General features: G+C 41.6%; 1 protein-coding gene across 1 annotated transcript; it reads right to left on the bottom strand.

Moving 5' to 3' along the window:
* Positions 1–437: 437 nt before the first annotated feature.
* Positions 438–12,789, bottom strand: CHRNA2 (cholinergic receptor nicotinic alpha 2 subunit). The gene is made up of 6 exons (XM_036750721.1): positions 12,708–12,789; positions 11,922–12,073; positions 11,087–11,131; positions 7,124–7,233; positions 1,919–2,930; positions 438–563 (listed from the first exon to the last, which is right to left on the bottom strand). Exons 1-6 carry the CDS (start codon positions 12,787–12,789, stop codon positions 438–440), a joined length of 1,527 nt encoding a protein of 508 aa, XP_036606616.1.
* Positions 12,790–18,068: the final 5,279 nt, after the last annotated feature.

The raw sequence follows: 18,068 nt of genomic DNA, 5'->3' as shown, positions 1-18,068 counted from the left end.
TTCCATTGCTATAGGTCTTGTAGTTGGTCTCATTCATTTCCCCAATCCAATCAATACTTTGTATTGTATCTTAACTGTCCCATGTATATTTTCTCTCCCCGACTAGATTGTAAGCTCCTAGAGAGCAGGGACTACATCTTACTTTTTTTTGTTTATGTTCCCACTGAATAATGCTGTGCTTACAGTAGGTACTCAATATTTGCTGAATGAATGAATGAAACAATCATTAGCTTCATGGCAGATAAGTTCTAGCATGGATTAGTTCAATAATTCCACATTGGAATAGCCAATGGCCTCATTACACCAACTCTTAAATGACTGGCTGAATCAATACCTCCTATACCCCAATGTCTTAGTAAAAATGCAAATATAGTTATAGATACCCAGAGAGGCTACAAGGCATCAGAAATGCCACCCTTGGATCAGGACTTGTTCTTTTAGATCATGCCAGCTACAAGTGGAGGAAGAAAGAGGCCAATGGTCCCAAGGAAACAGACGATGATAAACATCCAGAGGAATATCCGGTCGATCACCATGGCAACATACTTCCAGTCTTCCTTCACCTGTGGCGGAAAACCAATGCATCATGAAAGAGGCAGAAAATTAGAGAAAGGTAGCACACGAATGTTTTTTCAAATGACATTGAGAGTAAAACGTTAACCTTTGCCATAGCCTAGGTGAGTGACTACCACACTGGGGCCTCAGAAAAGATAACAACTGGTGAAAGAAGGGTTCAAAAGAAGACCCTAGAAGCTAGTTTTTGTTTCAAAGAACCTCCACTATTCCAAAACTTAAACAGTCTAAAAATCTTTATTATCAATCCCCAAATTTTTCCACAAACATCTCCTCAGACCAAACCCCTACCACCACCTAGATAAGAGCTTCTTAACCACTTTGCTGTCATGGATCCCTTTGGCACACTGGTGAAGCCCATGGACCCTTTTCAGAAATGTTTTAAAATGCATAAAATGAAATACATATTATGAAGGAAACTAATTATATTGACATATAATTATCAAAACATTCTAAATAAGTTCATAGACTTCCAGGGTGAAAACCCCTGTCATAAAGGCTTTATGATTCCTTCCAGCTCCAAAATTCTATGGTTGTGATTTCAAGTTTTAGATAAGAGAAGGTGGAGATGTCCCCAGTGATGTTACAGTGTCATCCAAGCACCAATATTCCCTACTGTGTGCCGATGTCAAGGTAAGGGAACCCTCTAGCTATAATCTGACATGTGGAATCAGGCTTACAATGATGGTACATAAAAGTGAGTGTTCTTCATCCTCATGAATAGTACAGATATCACATCACACCCACCTATATAAAATGATCTTATGGCTTTTGGGCTATTCTGCTGTGGAGTTATTAGCCTATGTTTAGATAGCTCTATCATGAAACTACTGATAGTTTTAAACATCCCACAAATATTTGTCCAGTACCTGCTAAGCATGTGACACTGTATTTGATACCAGTAGATATATGCGAAAATGTATGCTATGGTCCCTGCCTTCTGGAAACGTACAATCCAGTTGAGGAAATGAGATAAAAAACAAGTTAGGTTGCAACAAGGGGTTGTGTATGATTGAGTGCAGAAGTGGACCCCAAAGGAGGAGACTGAGGATGAAAATACCAATGCCAGTGACTGAGAGTGTCTTTGAAGGCAATGTGGTGCAATGGAAAGAATGCTGACTTTAGAATGATGAGCTTGCAGTCACAGAGATCTGAGTTTTAATCCTGATTCTTCCACTTATCTAGGGGATCTTGGGCAAGTCACTTAAACTCCTTGAGGTTTCATTTGCTCAACTATAGAATAGATGCTTCTAAGTTGGCCTCCAAGGTCTTTTTCAGCTCTAGATCTAAGAAACTATGAAATCCAAGCTGCTGGTGCCTTGCCTTTCTCTTATTCCCAACTCACCGAAAAATCAGCATCTTCAGTCCTCAGATGATCAGCAATATAGTGCACACCTTCCAGGGCTTTTTGGATGCTGTGGGGCAGAAGGAATCCAGACCCTGGTAACTGAGTCCCTGTCTTGGAACATGGAGACCCATGGTGATGGCCACAGTGACAATAGAGGGTATCAATTACTGGTGATGAATGTCCAGAAAATTCCCAGCTTTCTTCCTCCTCTTCACCCTCTTTCTCATCCTCATCTACATTGGTGTCCAACCAACGATGAGCGGCACTGAGCTTGTGGCCAGGACTGTGATGGAGCTCCAGGACAGGAAGGGGCCGATTCATCTGAAGCCATCGAGGTATACAGCCCAGAAAGGCAACCCTCACCCAATGGGGCATAATGTGGGTTCCTGGAGAGCGGTGGTGAACATTGAGGACAAAGACAGTGATGACAATAGAGAGTGTGACAAAGATCATGGTGAAGAGTAGGTACTCACCAATGAGTGGAATGACCAAGGATGTGGAGGGAATGATCTCAGTGATGAGCAGCAAGAAGACAGTGAGTGACAGCAGGACTGAGATACAGAGGGTGATCTTCTCACCACAGTCTGATGGCAGGTAGAACACCAGGACAGTGAGGCAGGAGATGAGGAGACAAGGGATGATGAGGTTAATGGTATAGAAGAGAGGCAACCTCCGGATAATGAAGAAATAGGTGATGTCAGGGTAGATCTCGACACAGCAATCATACTTCTTAGTATTGTAGGTGCCCACAGCATTGATGATAGCCCATTCCCCACTCTCCCAGTAATCTTTCAGGTCTACCATCTGTTCCATCTGCTCAAGATCAATCTTGGCCTTGTCATAGGTCCAGGAGCCAAACTTCATCTTGCAGTTTTGCTGGTCAAAGGGGAAGAAAGTCACATCAATGCTACAGGAGCTCTTATAGATTGCTGGGGGTGCCCACTTCACTGTGCCCGTGAAGAACAGGTGAGCCTTAGTCATGTGAGTCACTGCAAACTCCCCATCAGCACTGAAAAAAAAGGAGAATTAGAAAACCATCCACACCTTCTTAGGCCAATCTTGGTAGGGTGAGGGAGGAGATTAAAGCCCTTTCTGGTTATGCATCTGGATTTTTCTGTAAACATTGAAGAATGCCTGGCCCCCAAATCTTTATTTTGTGTTTAACTTATATAAATATAAGGATTTGCCATTGTTATACTCAGAAAGAGGCAGGTGTTAGAATAGACAGAGAGCTGGCCTTGGCATCAGGAGGACCTGGTTCCAAGTCCTTCCTCTGAAACCTATGGGTTGTGTGATGCTGTGCAAATCACTTAAGCTTTGTTACAGAAGAGTTGCCTATGTAGGTTTTTAGACAGGGCATTTCTTCCCCAGAAGTTCCTTGTCCTATAAATCACAGTTCCAGAACAATAATAATGAGCGTTCAGAGACTGGAAAGTGGTCTAGACTAGAGGAACCTGCAGCCTCAAGGCCACATGTGGCCCACTGCACTTGAGGACCCAGAGGACCACATGTGACCTTGAGGCTGTGGGTTCCTCACCCTTGGTCTAGATTGTCTAGTATATGGAGAACAGAGTACGTAGGGGAACGTCTTAAGCTCAAGTTAGAAAGATAGGTTAGGGATAAATTGTGGAGGGCTTTGAAGAGCCTAGACTTTATTCAGTAGGCAGTTAGGAGCCAATAATAGAGTAACATGAGCCAAGTTGTGTTGCAAAACTAATCTTCCAGGGTATGTAGGAGACATTGAAAGGGAGAGAAATGGGGGGGGGGCAGAGCAGGGAGACCAGTTGGGGGGCGTTATAATAGTACCATTTGAGGTACTGAGGCAACAGGAATGGAAAGTAAGAGAAATTCAAGAAAGCTTAAGAATAAAGAATCAGCAAAACTTGGTGATAGCCTGAATGTAGTGGGCAAGATAAGGGAGGAGACAAAGGTGACTCCAAGGTTTTGAATGGAGGCGCCTGGAAGAAAGGTAGGGGTGACTTGGGTCAGATCCTAAAGAAGGATTTTCTCCTTGAAGGAGCCTGGGGACATTTTACATTGGGAGAAGTTGCCGGACTCAACTCTTGACAACAGCCCTTATTACCCACTTTACAGGATCAAGTCAAGTCAATGAAGCATTTATATTAAGCACCTAAGTTCCTGAGACTGCCAAGTGTTAGAGATACAAAGAAAGGCAAAAACAAAACAAAACACAGTGCCTGCCCTCAAGGAGTTCACTGTCTAGTGGGGGAGAGAACTTTTATATAGGATAAATCAGAAATAATCATTAGGGAGAAGACACTATGATTGAAGAGAACCAGGAAAAGCTTCCTGAAGAAGGAAGCCAGGGAAGCCGGGAGGCAGAGATGAGGACAGAGGGAGTTCCTGGCATGGGGGGCAACCAGGGAAAATATACAAAGTCAGGAGATGGAATTGTCTTGCCAGTGTCACTGGATCTAAGAAAGTAAGATGCAGGGGGATCTAGGTGGTTTGGTGGATAGAACTCTGGGCCTGGAGTCAGAAAGAGCTGAGTTCAAATCCAATTTCAGACACTTATTAGCTACGTGATCCTGGGCAAGTCACTTAACTCTACCTCTGTTTTCCTGTCTGTAAAATGAGCTGGAGAAGGAAAGGGCAAAACACTCTAGTATCCTTACCGAAAAAAAACCCAAATGGAGTCATGTAAAGTTGACTGTCGCTGAAACAACTGAACAGCAACAAGTAAGATGTAAGAAGACTGGAAAGGTCAAACAGAGGATTTTATATTTGATCCTGGAAGTGACGGGTGATCACTGGCATTTATTGAATGGGGGCGGGGCAGGGTATATAGGAAAATCACTTAGTGGCTGAATGGAAGGTGAGCGACTTGAAACAGGTAGAGCCACCAGCAGGCTATTGTGAGAAGATGAGGGATTGCGCCAAGTTGGCGGCAACATCCCAGGAGAGAAGGGGGAATATACAAGAGACGGTAGGGAGGTAAAAACTATAAGATTTGGTGGCATATTGGATGGAGGCAGGGGGGAGACGGAGACAGGGAGAGACATAGAGAGGGAGAGAGATAGATAGACACAGAGACAGAGAGAGGGAGAGAGAGACAGAGAGAAAGGGGGGACAGGCAAGGTGGGGAGAGGAAGGGAAGAGAGATCAAGAGCTGAAAGGAAGCTTAATGATCATTCCATTGAACACTTCTGTTTTACTGGAAAGGAAACTGAGGCCCAGAGCAGGGGAATCACTTATCCAAGGCCACACACATGATGCTTCAGAGAAAACATGCACCAGGATGCCCACTCTTCCACAGTTCACAGGCTCAGGAGGACCTTGGAGGTGACAAGCAAAGATGAGATCCTCCCTCCCTTTACATGACCCCTAGTCAGAGTTCCAGAAGCCATGGAAATGAGCTTAAAGATGAACAATTAAAAAAAAAAAAGTTAGAAACACGTGTCTCCACCTTTCTGTTGTTACTAAAAGTTACCACTAGGTGGCAACACAAACCCCATTTTTGCTTAGATAGTAACAACATTTCAGCATCTGACTGGATCAAGGAAGTGTCACATATTTCTTTCCCCTCGGGCATCTCCAAGGCTATGCCAGTAAGGCCCAACATGTAGTGGGGCCTACCTGTGTGGAAAGGCTTTAATGAGAGACTGGTAGCAGCCTACTCACTATCCAAGGATTATATCAACAGCCTGTTACAGGGGGAAGCTCCAACAGTTTGGTCGCTAGAAAAAGGATTCTTTGACTATGATGATCCAAGAAATGTATAGGAAATATCTATAGGTGACATAGTGTTTAGGACGTTGGACCTGGAGTCAGGAAGACCTGGGTTCAAATCCTGCCTCAGACTCTTACTAGCTGTGTGACCCTGAGAAAATCACCTTAATCTCCCTCAATTTCCCCATCAGCAAAATGAAAATAATAGTATCACCTATCTCCAAGAAGATTAAATGAAATACTGTTTGTGAAGTGCTTTGACAAACCTTCGAGTCTTATATAATATCAGCGATTGTTAATATAATTATAAGCAAGGGAAGGGGGAAAAAGCAGAAATTCCTTTAGGTCAATACAGGAAACTTGGGCACATAAGTCTAAAATGCCAGATTAAGGATTTGAGACTTTATTCAGTAATAGAGGTTGTCTAGTTTAATGGAATGATTTGTGGTGTTAGTGTCAGAAGAATAAGGTTAGAATCTCAGCTCTGCCACTTAATGCCAGAATTCTTGAATTCAGTCATGTCCAAGTCTTTGTGACCCCATGTAGGGTTTTCTTGGTGGAGATACTGGAGTAGTTTGTCATTTCCTTCTCCAGTTCATTTTACAGATGAGGAAACTGAGGTAAACAGGGTTGGGTCACATAGCTAGTAAGTGTCTGAGGCCAGATTTGAACTCAGGTCCTCCCAACTCCAGGTCTCTACTGTATCACCTAGTAGCTCCACCACTTCTCTGGGATTCAGAAGAGTAGAATAAAGAGATTGGATTAGATGAATTCTAAAGTGCCTTCCAACTCTAAAGCTAGGATACAATAAATTTAGTCTAGCAGTGAAAAAAAAGAGAAGACTCTTCCAAAATTATCTGTCTGAGGGGTTTTAGATGGATAGTTTTGCTACTTGTCCTCCTGCTACCTCTACCTCTCTCTGACCCCTACTTAAACAGGCCACATTTAAAATCAAAGTGCATTGAACAAATCTAGATCTCACAGGTGACCTTAATGTTTCCTTAGGGCTCCAAGGAAGTCAGGTCTGCTGCCACAGATGTGTCTCTTTCCTTCCTCTTGCCCTGATTCTGAGGTTAGGAGTGGAAAAAAGCTCAGAGGGGCTACAGAGCTTCAAGGAATAAAATAACTCACAAGTGGTTGGACTAGTCCCTCAGTTTCTTCATCTGATGGCTAAGCCATCATCATCATCACCACCACCTCCACCATCACCATCACCATCACCATCACCATCACCATCACCATCACCATCACCATCACCATCACCATCACCATCATCATCATCACCATCAACCAATGTTTCCTGGACACCTACTATACACTAGGCCCACTGTTACATACTTAAGGATGAAAAAGACACTCTCCCTGCCATCAAGGCAATCTAGTTGGGGGCACAAGCTATAAATAGCAGCAGTTCCAGTTGGAACTATTACATGCACTAACCCCTCCCAAATTCACTAGGGCAAAACCCGGTCAACAAATCCAGATTCTGGCTAAAAGGGAAAGACTGCCTACTTGTTGTAGAGCACAATGTCAGGAATCCAGATCATCTCTGAAGGGACCCGGATCGATGTGATGTTTCCATAATCAGCTGGATTCCAGCGCAACTTGTAGTCATTCCACTCCTAAGCAGGCAGGAAAGGAAGGTTCAATTCAATTTAATTCAACAAATATTTATTAAGTACCTACTATGTGCCAAGTATTGTGGTAGGCCCTAAGAGACAAAGATAAAAAAAGAAATGGTTGCTGCCCTCAAGGAACTTACATTCTTCAGGAGATTTGAGGGGAGCAACACTTTCACAAATAAATAGAATATATGTAAAGTAAAAAAAGGGGGGGAAACTCTCCTCAAGACATCTGGGTAAGTGGAAGTGGACCAGCTTTCTCCCAATTATTTCAACATGGATAAGTAAAAGGAGCACCAAACAGAGAAATGCAAGAAATCCAAAGAGAACTACAGTGAATTCATTTTGTCAGCCCAAGTCCACATAAAGAGACTATGGGGTCCTAGGGAAGGGCTCCAGCCAGAATAGAACAGTCCAGTCAAGAAACACAGTACATAGAAGTCTTCTAGCATAGAGAAAAGGGGCCTAGACTGAGTTGCTTTGATCCTGAGTTGGGGCTAATATAATTATGGAGTTTAGATCAAAATGTCATCAATCATGGCTCTCCCTGGATCAGACCACTTTGATGCCGACCACCCCAAGTGCACTGCCCTGTGCACACCTCTCTCCTCCTTACTATGTAGACTTACTAGTGCAATGCACTGAGGTCCTTGAAAGACACAGCACCCATTATCCACACACCAGATAATACAGATCACTATCAAAGCAAGCCTCACTATTTTTTTTCAGAAGTGCATAGAGCCTGGCCCCAATACAAAGTTCCAATTAATGACGTGAGATTGAAGAAACAAGTAAAAAGAAGAAAATACTGACAATAAACAAAGGTTTTGGAGTCAGGGATGTTCAAATCACAAATCTGGGAGAAGGAAAGAATACCAATTCATCTACAAATAAAACCTCCAAGAAAATTATAGATTTTGTATAAGCTATACTGGAGCTCCTGGAAGAAATGAAGCAAGCGTTTATAAATGATGATATAAATGAAATAAGAGCTCTAGGAGAAATAATGAGAAAGGAAAACAAAACTCTAGAGAAAAGAAGTGGAAGGAAAATATACAGCTAGTACAGAAAGTTCAAAGTCTTGCCCAAGAAATAGGTTCCTTGAAAATTAGACAGGATCAGACAGAAATCAGTGACTCCATGAGACAAGAAATATTAGAATTGAATTGGAAGGCTGAAGAAATATCAGAAAACATAAGGTATCTCTTACCAAAAACAGCTGACCTGGAAAATAGGTCCAAGGGGAGTTGATCTAAAAATCATCAGATAACCTGATAACTTCCACTAAAAACAAAAACAAAACCCTAGATGCCATATTTCAAGAAATCATGAGGTAAAACAGTCCAGAGGGCAAAATGAAAATAGAATACATTAGTCACCTCCTGAGAAAAGTCTCTAAATAAAAACTCCCAGGAACATCCTAGCCAAAACCCATAGCTTCCAGGTCAAAGTAGAAATTAAGATAGATATCTATAAAGAAAGAATTCAAGTACTAAGGAGCCAGAGCCAGGAACACATAAGACCTCTTAGATCACTATAAAGAAGAGTAGAGTTTGAAATACGACATTCTAGAAGGCAAAATATAAAGATTTAAAATTAAAAAAAAACTTAACTGGAAAACTGAACATAATGCTGTGGGGAAATGGGGAGAATAGGTCTTTAATGACATAAAGGACTTCCAAGTATTGCAGATGAAGATACTGGAGCTGAATAGATATTTTGAAATGCAAAGACAGGAATTAAAAGATGAATATATTTGAGCAATTGGAAGTTATATGTGATGGCAAAATATTTATCTTCTAATAGGAGAAATGTGTGCCCTCCAAACCCTATTGTCTTCAAGAATCAGAGAAGAGAACAAACAAGGCAGAGTTCATGGGAGAAGTTTTGTTATATTTTGACATTCTTAAAAGAAAAAATAAAAGAGAAAGAAAGGAGAACTCATTAGAAACAGGGAATAATGGGATAGAATTTATTATCTCACATAATTAGGTCTTAATTCAAGGAGGAAGGGGTAGGGAGAGTAAGATATAGATAAATTTCATTTTCATCTAAACTGGACGAAGGAGGGTTGAACATGGACACAGTCACAAAGAGTTTGGTATAAAATTGCATTAAACTTAATAGGGAGTCAGGAAGGGACAGGAAGATAGAAGGAGGGCTAAGATGGAGGGTAGTTTTAGTAAAAGACTAATCAAAGTGGAATTCCATCCAAAGTGAAGCATGAAGTACAGCATAAAAGAAAAGAAATAAATGACGAGAGCCAATGTTCAAGCACTGGGAGAGAGAAAAAGAAGAGAAATAGTAAAACAGAAGCAGGTTTCAAAAAAGTATAATGAAATATGATAGAAGAAAATACACAATTAACAATCATAATTACAAATGTAAATAGGACAAACACCCATAAAATGGATAGGGTATAGCAGAATGTATTACAAAGCAGAATGTAACAACTTGTTAATTATGAGAAATAAACTCAAAATAGAAAATTCACACAATTAATGTAAGCGACTAAAGCAAACCTATTAGGCTTCAAGTGAACTCAGAAAAGCAAGAATAGAATTATGGTTTCAGACAAAGGAAAAATAAAAATAAATTTCATTAAATGAGATTAAGTGGAAAATGTCATTATGCTTAAAGGCACTATAGTCAGTGAGTTAATATTAATATTAATAGATATAGATGTATGTGGACTGAATGGCGTAGCGCTCACCTAGAAAGGTGCCACAGAATGGAACAATCTAAATAAAGGAAAAACTAATTGATTTCTAGAAAGAAACAGACAGTAAAACTATAATAGTTTGGGATTTCAACATACCCCTCTCAGAGAAAAATCTAATTAAAAGATAGGTAATGAAGTTATGCTAGATCTCTGGAAATTACTGTGTGGGAACAGAAAAGAATAGATATGCTTATAGCTGTGTGTGGCACCCTTCCAAAAATTGACCATGTACTGGGACATGTATACCTTGTAAATAAATTCAGAAAAGCAGGTATATTAAACACAGCTTTTGACAACCACAATGCAATAAAATATATTCAATAAAGGGCCTTTTAATAAAAGATTAAAATTGACTGGAGACTAAATAATTTACTTCTAAAGAATTTGTGGATAAAAGCATAAAGCATAAAGCAAGACAAAGTAACAAAATTTTTGGAAGCCAACCAAATTTTCCTGAGGGGAAAATTTATATCTCTAAACTTTTTCTTCAACAAAAAAGAGAAGGAACAGAACAATGAAATAGGCATGCGAATAGAAAAAAAGAAAACTAGAAAACTAGAGAGAACCATTTCAGTGAAATGATGAAGTCTGCAACCACTGCAGAGAGTTGAGAGTCTTAGTAAAGGAAGTGAATATATCACTTGTAGACAAACTGCTGAAGAAATTTATCCACCAAAGGGAGGGCAGATAGAAGATAATAAATAGCAGTGATTTTTGAGAATGAGGACGACAGACACCTTTGAAGTCAGTAGAGACGCAACCAGTAGGCAGAGGCTGAAAATTAGCAAGAGAGTGGGGGTAATAGAAGGAGAAATTTATTGGAGAAGACAGAATGGAATGGGATCACTTGTACATGTAGAAGGGTTTGCCTTTCTCACCTGGTAGGCACAGACAAGGGAATTGCTGAAGATGGAGTCTTGTCCTTGTACCCTCAGAAATAATACAGTGTTTTAGCACACAGTAGGTGCTTAATAAATCCTTCTGAATTGAATTGAGAAATGAGGGATAGGCCTGTACGATGGCTGTCTGTGAGATTCTTGGGAACTCCAAAAACTATTCCTGGAGATTCCTGGCTTTCTTTTGGGCATCTTCCCTACTAGGATAAACTGACTGCAGAGGACAGAACCTCACCTGTTTCAGCCAGACATTGGTCGTCATCATCTGATTCTTCTCATCCTGTTTTTGGGTGGGGAGAAACAAGAGAGCTTATTCAGTGTGAAGCAATTGAACCAGACTAAGAAAAGGAGGGCAATTGCTGATAGCAGCCTCCCTCACCAAATGAAACACCCAATACTTCTCAGTTACCATGCTACTCCCTAATCTCTCCTGCAGACACAATGGCAGCAGGATCACTCTACTGGAGTGGATGTGACAAGGAGTGGCAGACTCCTCTGCCACTTGTATTTAGGTCTCTTCTCCATTCACATGGTCATGTCCACCTTCCCTCTCCTTCCTAAAGTATGCTTCCAAGCATGATATCTTTTTTAAAATTTTTATTTATATCTTATGTTTTTATATCACCTATATGCCCTAGTATATCCATCACCTCCTTCCCCTTCTAGGGAACCCCTTTTATAATAAAGTATTTTAAAAAGAGAAAAACAATTTAACAAAGTTAACCAATATAGTAAAAAAAAGTCTAACATCTGTAGAAATACTAGCTATACAATAAGACAAGAAAAAGAAGGAAAGGAGATGATTTCTCATCATATCTGTTATATCTTTAGAGGGAAAGGGTCCAAGTTAAGCCACACTGAGTTGTAAAGTTAGCAGCAACTGAGTGGAGCTGGAGTAGGGAGAAGGGTCTGGGTTGGATAGGGATGAGAAGGGCTGAAAAGAAAAGGAAGGAGCCAGAATGGAAGAGGAAGGACCATGTGGGTGGGAGCAGAGAGTTCAGTTTGGTTGGAAAGTAGAGGGCCAGCCTGGTAGGGTGAGCAAGAGAGTCCCATGTTGGGAAAAGACTCACCACATCAATGAGTTGGGCAATGGAGAGCCCAAAGCGGATGATCACCACATCGGAAGTGTTCCGAACTGGGCGTGACCAGCGATTATAGCCCCTAAAGAGGTGTTTGAAGAGGCGGTCTTCAGCAAGAGCATGGGAGCTATGCTTTCCTGGAGCTGTAAGGGAAGGACAAGAAGGGCATAGACTCAAAAAAAAATCAGAGGCAGGACTTGAACTCCGGCTGTCCTGTATTCAGGGGTGACTCTTTGCTATTCCCCACTGCCCCTCAGGTAATCCGAGCAGTTTATTAAGTAAAGGCAGCTATAACATAGGAGTGGAAAGAGTGATGGGCATAGAGCTGATTTTCAGATCCCTTCTTCAGACACTTACTGGAAGGGTGATCATGGGTAACTCATCTAATTTCAGTGAGACTTAGTTTGCACCAATGTAAAATGGGGATAATAATTCTTGTCCCTTACCTGCTTCACAGCATCCTTGTGAAAAAAAAAAGCACTCTGTATATTTGGTTTGTCCACACCTCTGATTTCATGGGTATGTGGAATTCCATCTGAGTTCCAGTGTTCTATATGAGTTTTCAGTGAAAAAATTCCTCCATCTATGAATGCACCTCATATTCTCAGAGTTTTCTAGAGGGCAGTGAGAGGTTAAGTGATTTGTCCAGGCTCACACTGGTAATTTATGTTGTAGGTGGAATTTGAACCCAGATCTTCCTGACCCTGAGGCTGGCTTTCTATATATTATAGAATAAATGACTCTGAAATGTGAATACAGCTAATTAAGGCCACTTACCTGCAGAGCTATGGAATGTCAAAAGGAAGCACCATACCACAAGTTTCATGATGGATGGGAATCTAAAGGTGAGGTGACCCATACTTTGGAAGGTCAGAGAACTGGTTTCTCCTGCAGATCATAAAGTGGCCTAATTATTGGATGGTCAGGCCTTTTTGCTGGTGGTCTAAGCTTGAGTCTAACTTTTCTGGGTACTCTCAGGAAACGCTCTAGAGCAGGGCTGCCTTGGGAACCTGTGCAGATCCAGAGGGTCAGGCAAGGGATGACTCAGAGAAGTCCTCCAGGAGGACTCAAGGATCTTCTTCCTGGAAAAATCAGAGACCCCATTTCAGGTACCATCTCTTCATTGTATCCCCTTCCCTCTAGCTACAAAATTACCACCCAGGTTCAGACCTTTATCATCCCTCTCTTGGACGACAATGATAACTTTGTAACTGGTCTTCCTGCCCCACATCTTGCCTACTCCAGTCCATTCTCCATATAGATGCCAAAATGATATTCCTAATTATAGTTCTGACCACTCCATTCCCCTACTCAAAAAGCTTCTGTGGGTCCCTGTTGACTCTAGGATAAAATACAAGCACCTTAAGCTTGGCATTATAAAATCTAAGATCGATTTTTGTCCAAACTTTCTTTTTTTTTAATTATAAAATTGACAACACGAACACTTCCATATAAAAGAACAGAAAAGAGACTACATATAAAACTGTAAATCCCTATTATATACAACTTGTTTCTTTTAAAGAGTGTATTAAATCAAACACAGGGTTAGCAACACTGCCCTGTCTTTTTCTGTCCCCTTCTGAGCTAACTTTTGTTCTCTATTGTGCATTTAAACGCTTCATTGATCCTTTTTTCCTTTCTATCAATATCTTTCCCAGCGCTTCTACATAAGAACAAAAGCCTTCCCTTGTGACAAGTAGGAGTAGTAGCAAAAACAGATTCACCCATAATCATTTCTAAACGCCTCTGGCTCATACGGCACATGTTCTCCATCACCTTTCTCTCAGGAGGTGGGAAGCAGGTTTCATCATCAGTCTTCTGGAGTTGTGATTGGCCATCGCACTGTTCAGAATTTTTGAGGCTTTCAAAGTTGGTTTCCTTTACAATATTGCAGTTGTTATGAACTATAAATTGTTTTTTTCTGGTTCTGCTCACTTCACCCTACATCAGTTCATATAAGTGTCCCCAAGGTTTTTCTGAAACTATCCCTTTCATCATTTCTTACCATGCAATAACATTCCATCCCTCACTATACTATACATTCCATATTATACATTACAAACTATAATTTGTTCAGCCAAGTAGTGAACATTTCTTTCGTTTTCTGTTATTTGCTACAGCAAAAGGTGCTGCTATAATTTTTTGTATCTAATGTTCTTTTCCCTGTCAGACATATCTTTTTTTAATATCATCTGCACTTCTAAATATCTCTCTCTTCTCTCCTAGTTAGCATCCCTTGCAGCAAAGATGAGACAGGGTGACAGAGACAGAGATATACAGAAAGACAAAGACAGGGAAAGCAGTTCAGCAAAACTGACTTATCAGCTAAATCTGATAGTATATTCAGTTGCATACCCATGGTCTCCCCACTTCTACAAGGAAGGGAGGGAGGTCCATTTTCTCATCTCTTCTACAAGAGCCAATTTGGTCTAGCAATCTGTCAGTCAGGGGTGGATTGGACCATCTGTTCTCTGAGGTCTCTTCTGTCTCTGAAACTTGGTGAACTGATGATGGAGAAAGGAAGACCTAGGAAGGGACAGGAGAGCTTATTCAAGTTTTGATGGGCTGGCACACAGAGGGGTCGGCTTTTTTCTGCTTCACCTAATGGGTGCAAGTTGTAGTCAGGCAGATTTGCAATCAATATAAAGAAGAAACTTCCTAATAATTAAAGTCACATAAAAGTTTAATGGGCTCAAGGCCTGGGGAAGTGGGGTCTCCCTCCCTTGAGGGCTTCTAGGTGGAAAACTATTTTTTGGAGATACTGTACAGAGGGTCCTCCTACTGGTACAGATTGGACTAGATGACTGTTGTTGTCCCTTGCTTCTTTGGGACTCTGTGCATCTCATTGAGGTCATTCAAATTCTATGTTCAGAACAAAATGAGATTTACCCATGAGATTTACACCTACCTTGCTGGGGAGAGGTTAAGGCTTGCCCAGGGCCACCTGGCCAATATGTGTCAGGGGCAGATTTTGAACCCAGGTCTTTCCAAGTCTAAGACCAGTTCTTCATCTCCTATACCATGTTGCACCTAAGAAAGGACTTTTTTTTTCCTGGAAAAGAACCTATGATTTCCTTGATGTATATAAATCATGGTGAAGAAATTCCCTCCAACCATGCATATTATTTGTTTGTCAACTTCAACCCAGGTCATCCTGACCCCAAATTTGACTCTCTACCCACCATACAATGCTGAATCTCATCATGATGAGGATGAGGATGAGAAGCTGCACAATACAGGGGATAGACAGCCAGCCTCAGAGTCAAAGAGACCCGGGCTCTGATTCTGCCTCTGACACCTACTAATTGGTACAGGACTCTCAGCAAGGCACTGAGCTTGGCTGTGTCCCAGGCACCTTTCTCAACTCTCTAAGCTGCCCAAAAGATGACTTTGGTGGTGAGAGTTTCCTCACTAGGAATTCCTCAGTGAAACCACAGGTCTGGACAAACAAGGATGGGCAGATCAAGAGATGATACATGGTCAGATTGTTCTATTGGACCCTTCGAAATGTTGGGAGAAATCCAAAAAAGGCTCTAACATTTTGGATGGATTCCCTGTGCAGGAAGTACATGGACCTGAGTTGCACAAGGTAGGAAGGCAGGAATAAGTTGCAATCTACATTGCTGGAGGGAATGTCCAAGTTGAGAAGATCACAGACCCACTTAAGTATTTACCTGAAGGACTGAGTCTGTAGAAGAAGCCAGGAGGCTTACCAAAGGTAGGTTGGGGGTAGTGTGATATAGTGGGTAGAGTGCTAGACTTGGATTCAGATGTTCCAGGGATTAAACTCCTCCATCAGATACTTACCATCTGTGTGACCCTAGGCAAGTCACTTAACTTCTCTGAGCCTCAGTTTCCTCATCTTTGAAATGGGGATAATAATAGCATCTACCTTCACAGGGGTGTTGTGAGGATAAAAAGAGTTTATATATATATATCATATATATACATATACATATATATAATGCTTTGCAAACCTTAAAACACTATAGAAATGGCAGCTATCATTACTGTTCTTAACAATGGGCTGCTAGAGCCTCCTTTCTACCCAAACTTTACAGGTAGCAGGCAATCCATGTAATAGCAGCTCTAGAGTAACCTTGGGAAGAAGTTTCTTTCCCCTGTGCTATGGCACATAATGACTAGAGAAGAAAAGAAAAGAACTTTCCCCAAATCAGAGGGAATTTCTCTGCTACGCCCAGGCAGGCAGGAGGCAGAACCTTCCCCAACCTGGCTCTCAGATGTTGTGAGCAGCTGCTAATGAACTTAAGGCATCTGAGTGGTACCAGGCAAGAGGGATCATTGCCCACTAGTAGGTGGTTTAATCTGCCTGATGTAGCTATTGGGAACATGGATATTATAGCCCCAAATCAGAACCATCCTGTATGCTAAGTCAGCTGCCAGCCTTCACATGATCTGTATTGCTTTTGGAGAGCCCTGAGGAGCTTTTACCTGTCAGTGGTCACCCCCCTACATAGACACATTTCCCTCGGTAATTGGCTCTACTCTGGCTTTCTAGTTGAGATGTGGTAAAGTTTACCTGGCTGACGGGAATGCTGATTAAGAAGGAAGAGAAAGAAAGAGAGAGAAACATAGAAAGAAACAAAGAAAGGAAAGAAGGAAAGAAGAGAAAGGAAGAAAGAAAGGAAGGAAGGAAGGAAGAAAGGAAAGAAGGAAGGAAGGAAAGAAGGAAGGAAGGAAGGAAGAAGGAAGGAAGGAAGGAAGGAAGGAAGGAAGGAAGGAAGGAAGGAAGGAAGGAAGGAAGGAAGGAAGGAAGGAAGGAAGAAAGCTTTATCATGTTCAGGTACGAACGATGACCAATGCTAGGTTTTCAGGGGACCTGCATTAATGGTGGCTAAGAATAATAGGCCACCTGACTTTTGAAACAAGCTGGAGCCCATGGGCCTCAAGTGGTAGACTGCCTCTGCCCAAGAAACTAGGAATGCCCTTCTTCATGGCTGATGCTCTCTTCTAACCCTCATGCTTATCCTTCCCTGTATGCTTCAGCCACTTGAATAATTCAGCTCTCAAATTAGCCAATACCTTACATCTCTCTGCATGTGACGTTAGAGCAGGGAAAATTCAGCAAAACCCCTTTTCCTCATATGAAATCCATGACCTTCACCTGACTCAGTGTGCATTCCTACTGTCAAAGTATTGCACTCCAGGCACTCTTTGAGATCTGGAGGAGCAGCAGAGATCTTAGTGGAACTGGGAGGGGGGCAGGGTTCAGTTGAAGGCAGGCTCTCTGAAAGACCATTGCTACTCTACCCCTTGTAATAGCCTGAAGATGATTGCCCCTGAGGCACTACACTTTACCCTCTCTACATCTTTCCTTTCCTTCAATCCAACATGTGATCACATTATCACAAATCTTCTGTTAACAAAGTCTGAATTAAAGAGATTTTACTGTATGCCCAGTCAAAGCAGGGACAACAACCCTGTAGTTCCTGAATCATAGGATCATAGATTTCTAATGAGAAGGGACTTTAGAGATTATGGGGTCTAACCTCCTCCCTTTACACATGAGGAAAACTAAATCTCAGAGATGGAAAGACCCTTATAGGACAAGGAACTGAACCCTCCTTTTTTGCAGATGAAGAAATTGAGGCCAGAGAGATTAAGTGACTAGCCCAAATCACACAGTGAATGAGAGAAGCATCATGTGAAGCCAGGTCCTTTGACTCCAAATGCATTGCTTTTCCCAGCATGCTGTGCTACCTGACTTAAAGAACAGATTCCTTAGAACTACAAAAGGCCATTCCGAAGGCTAGAAACTCAATGGAATGAGCCAATGGTCTGGACTTTTGGGCAAAGATCAGAATAATAAATACAAAAGTCTGACACTGATTCTGATGTTCAGTGGATTTGTCTCCTCACTGTGATGGGTGAGGATACACCTGAATGTGAATATGGTCACAATCTGATGTTCATCAGCCTGACTTCTAACCTTCTCGGAAAGGATCTGACCAGACTAAGATGCCTTTTCATGAGAAAACTATCTCCCAGTTGACACGTAAGAGCAATTCATGGATGGCACCTTGACAATCATTAGCTACAGACTGAAAAATGGTCCCAGGACCAAGGGACAGTGGCATGGAAAGGTTAATCAGGGATTATAGCAAAATTTTTAGGCTC

This window comes from Trichosurus vulpecula, chromosome 3, assembly GCF_011100635.1.
Source record: "Trichosurus vulpecula isolate mTriVul1 chromosome 3, mTriVul1.pri, whole genome shotgun sequence".
Classification (NCBI taxonomy): domain Eukaryota; kingdom Metazoa; phylum Chordata; class Mammalia; order Diprotodontia; family Phalangeridae; genus Trichosurus; species Trichosurus vulpecula.
This window is presented reverse-complemented; position numbering and strand designations above follow the sequence as displayed.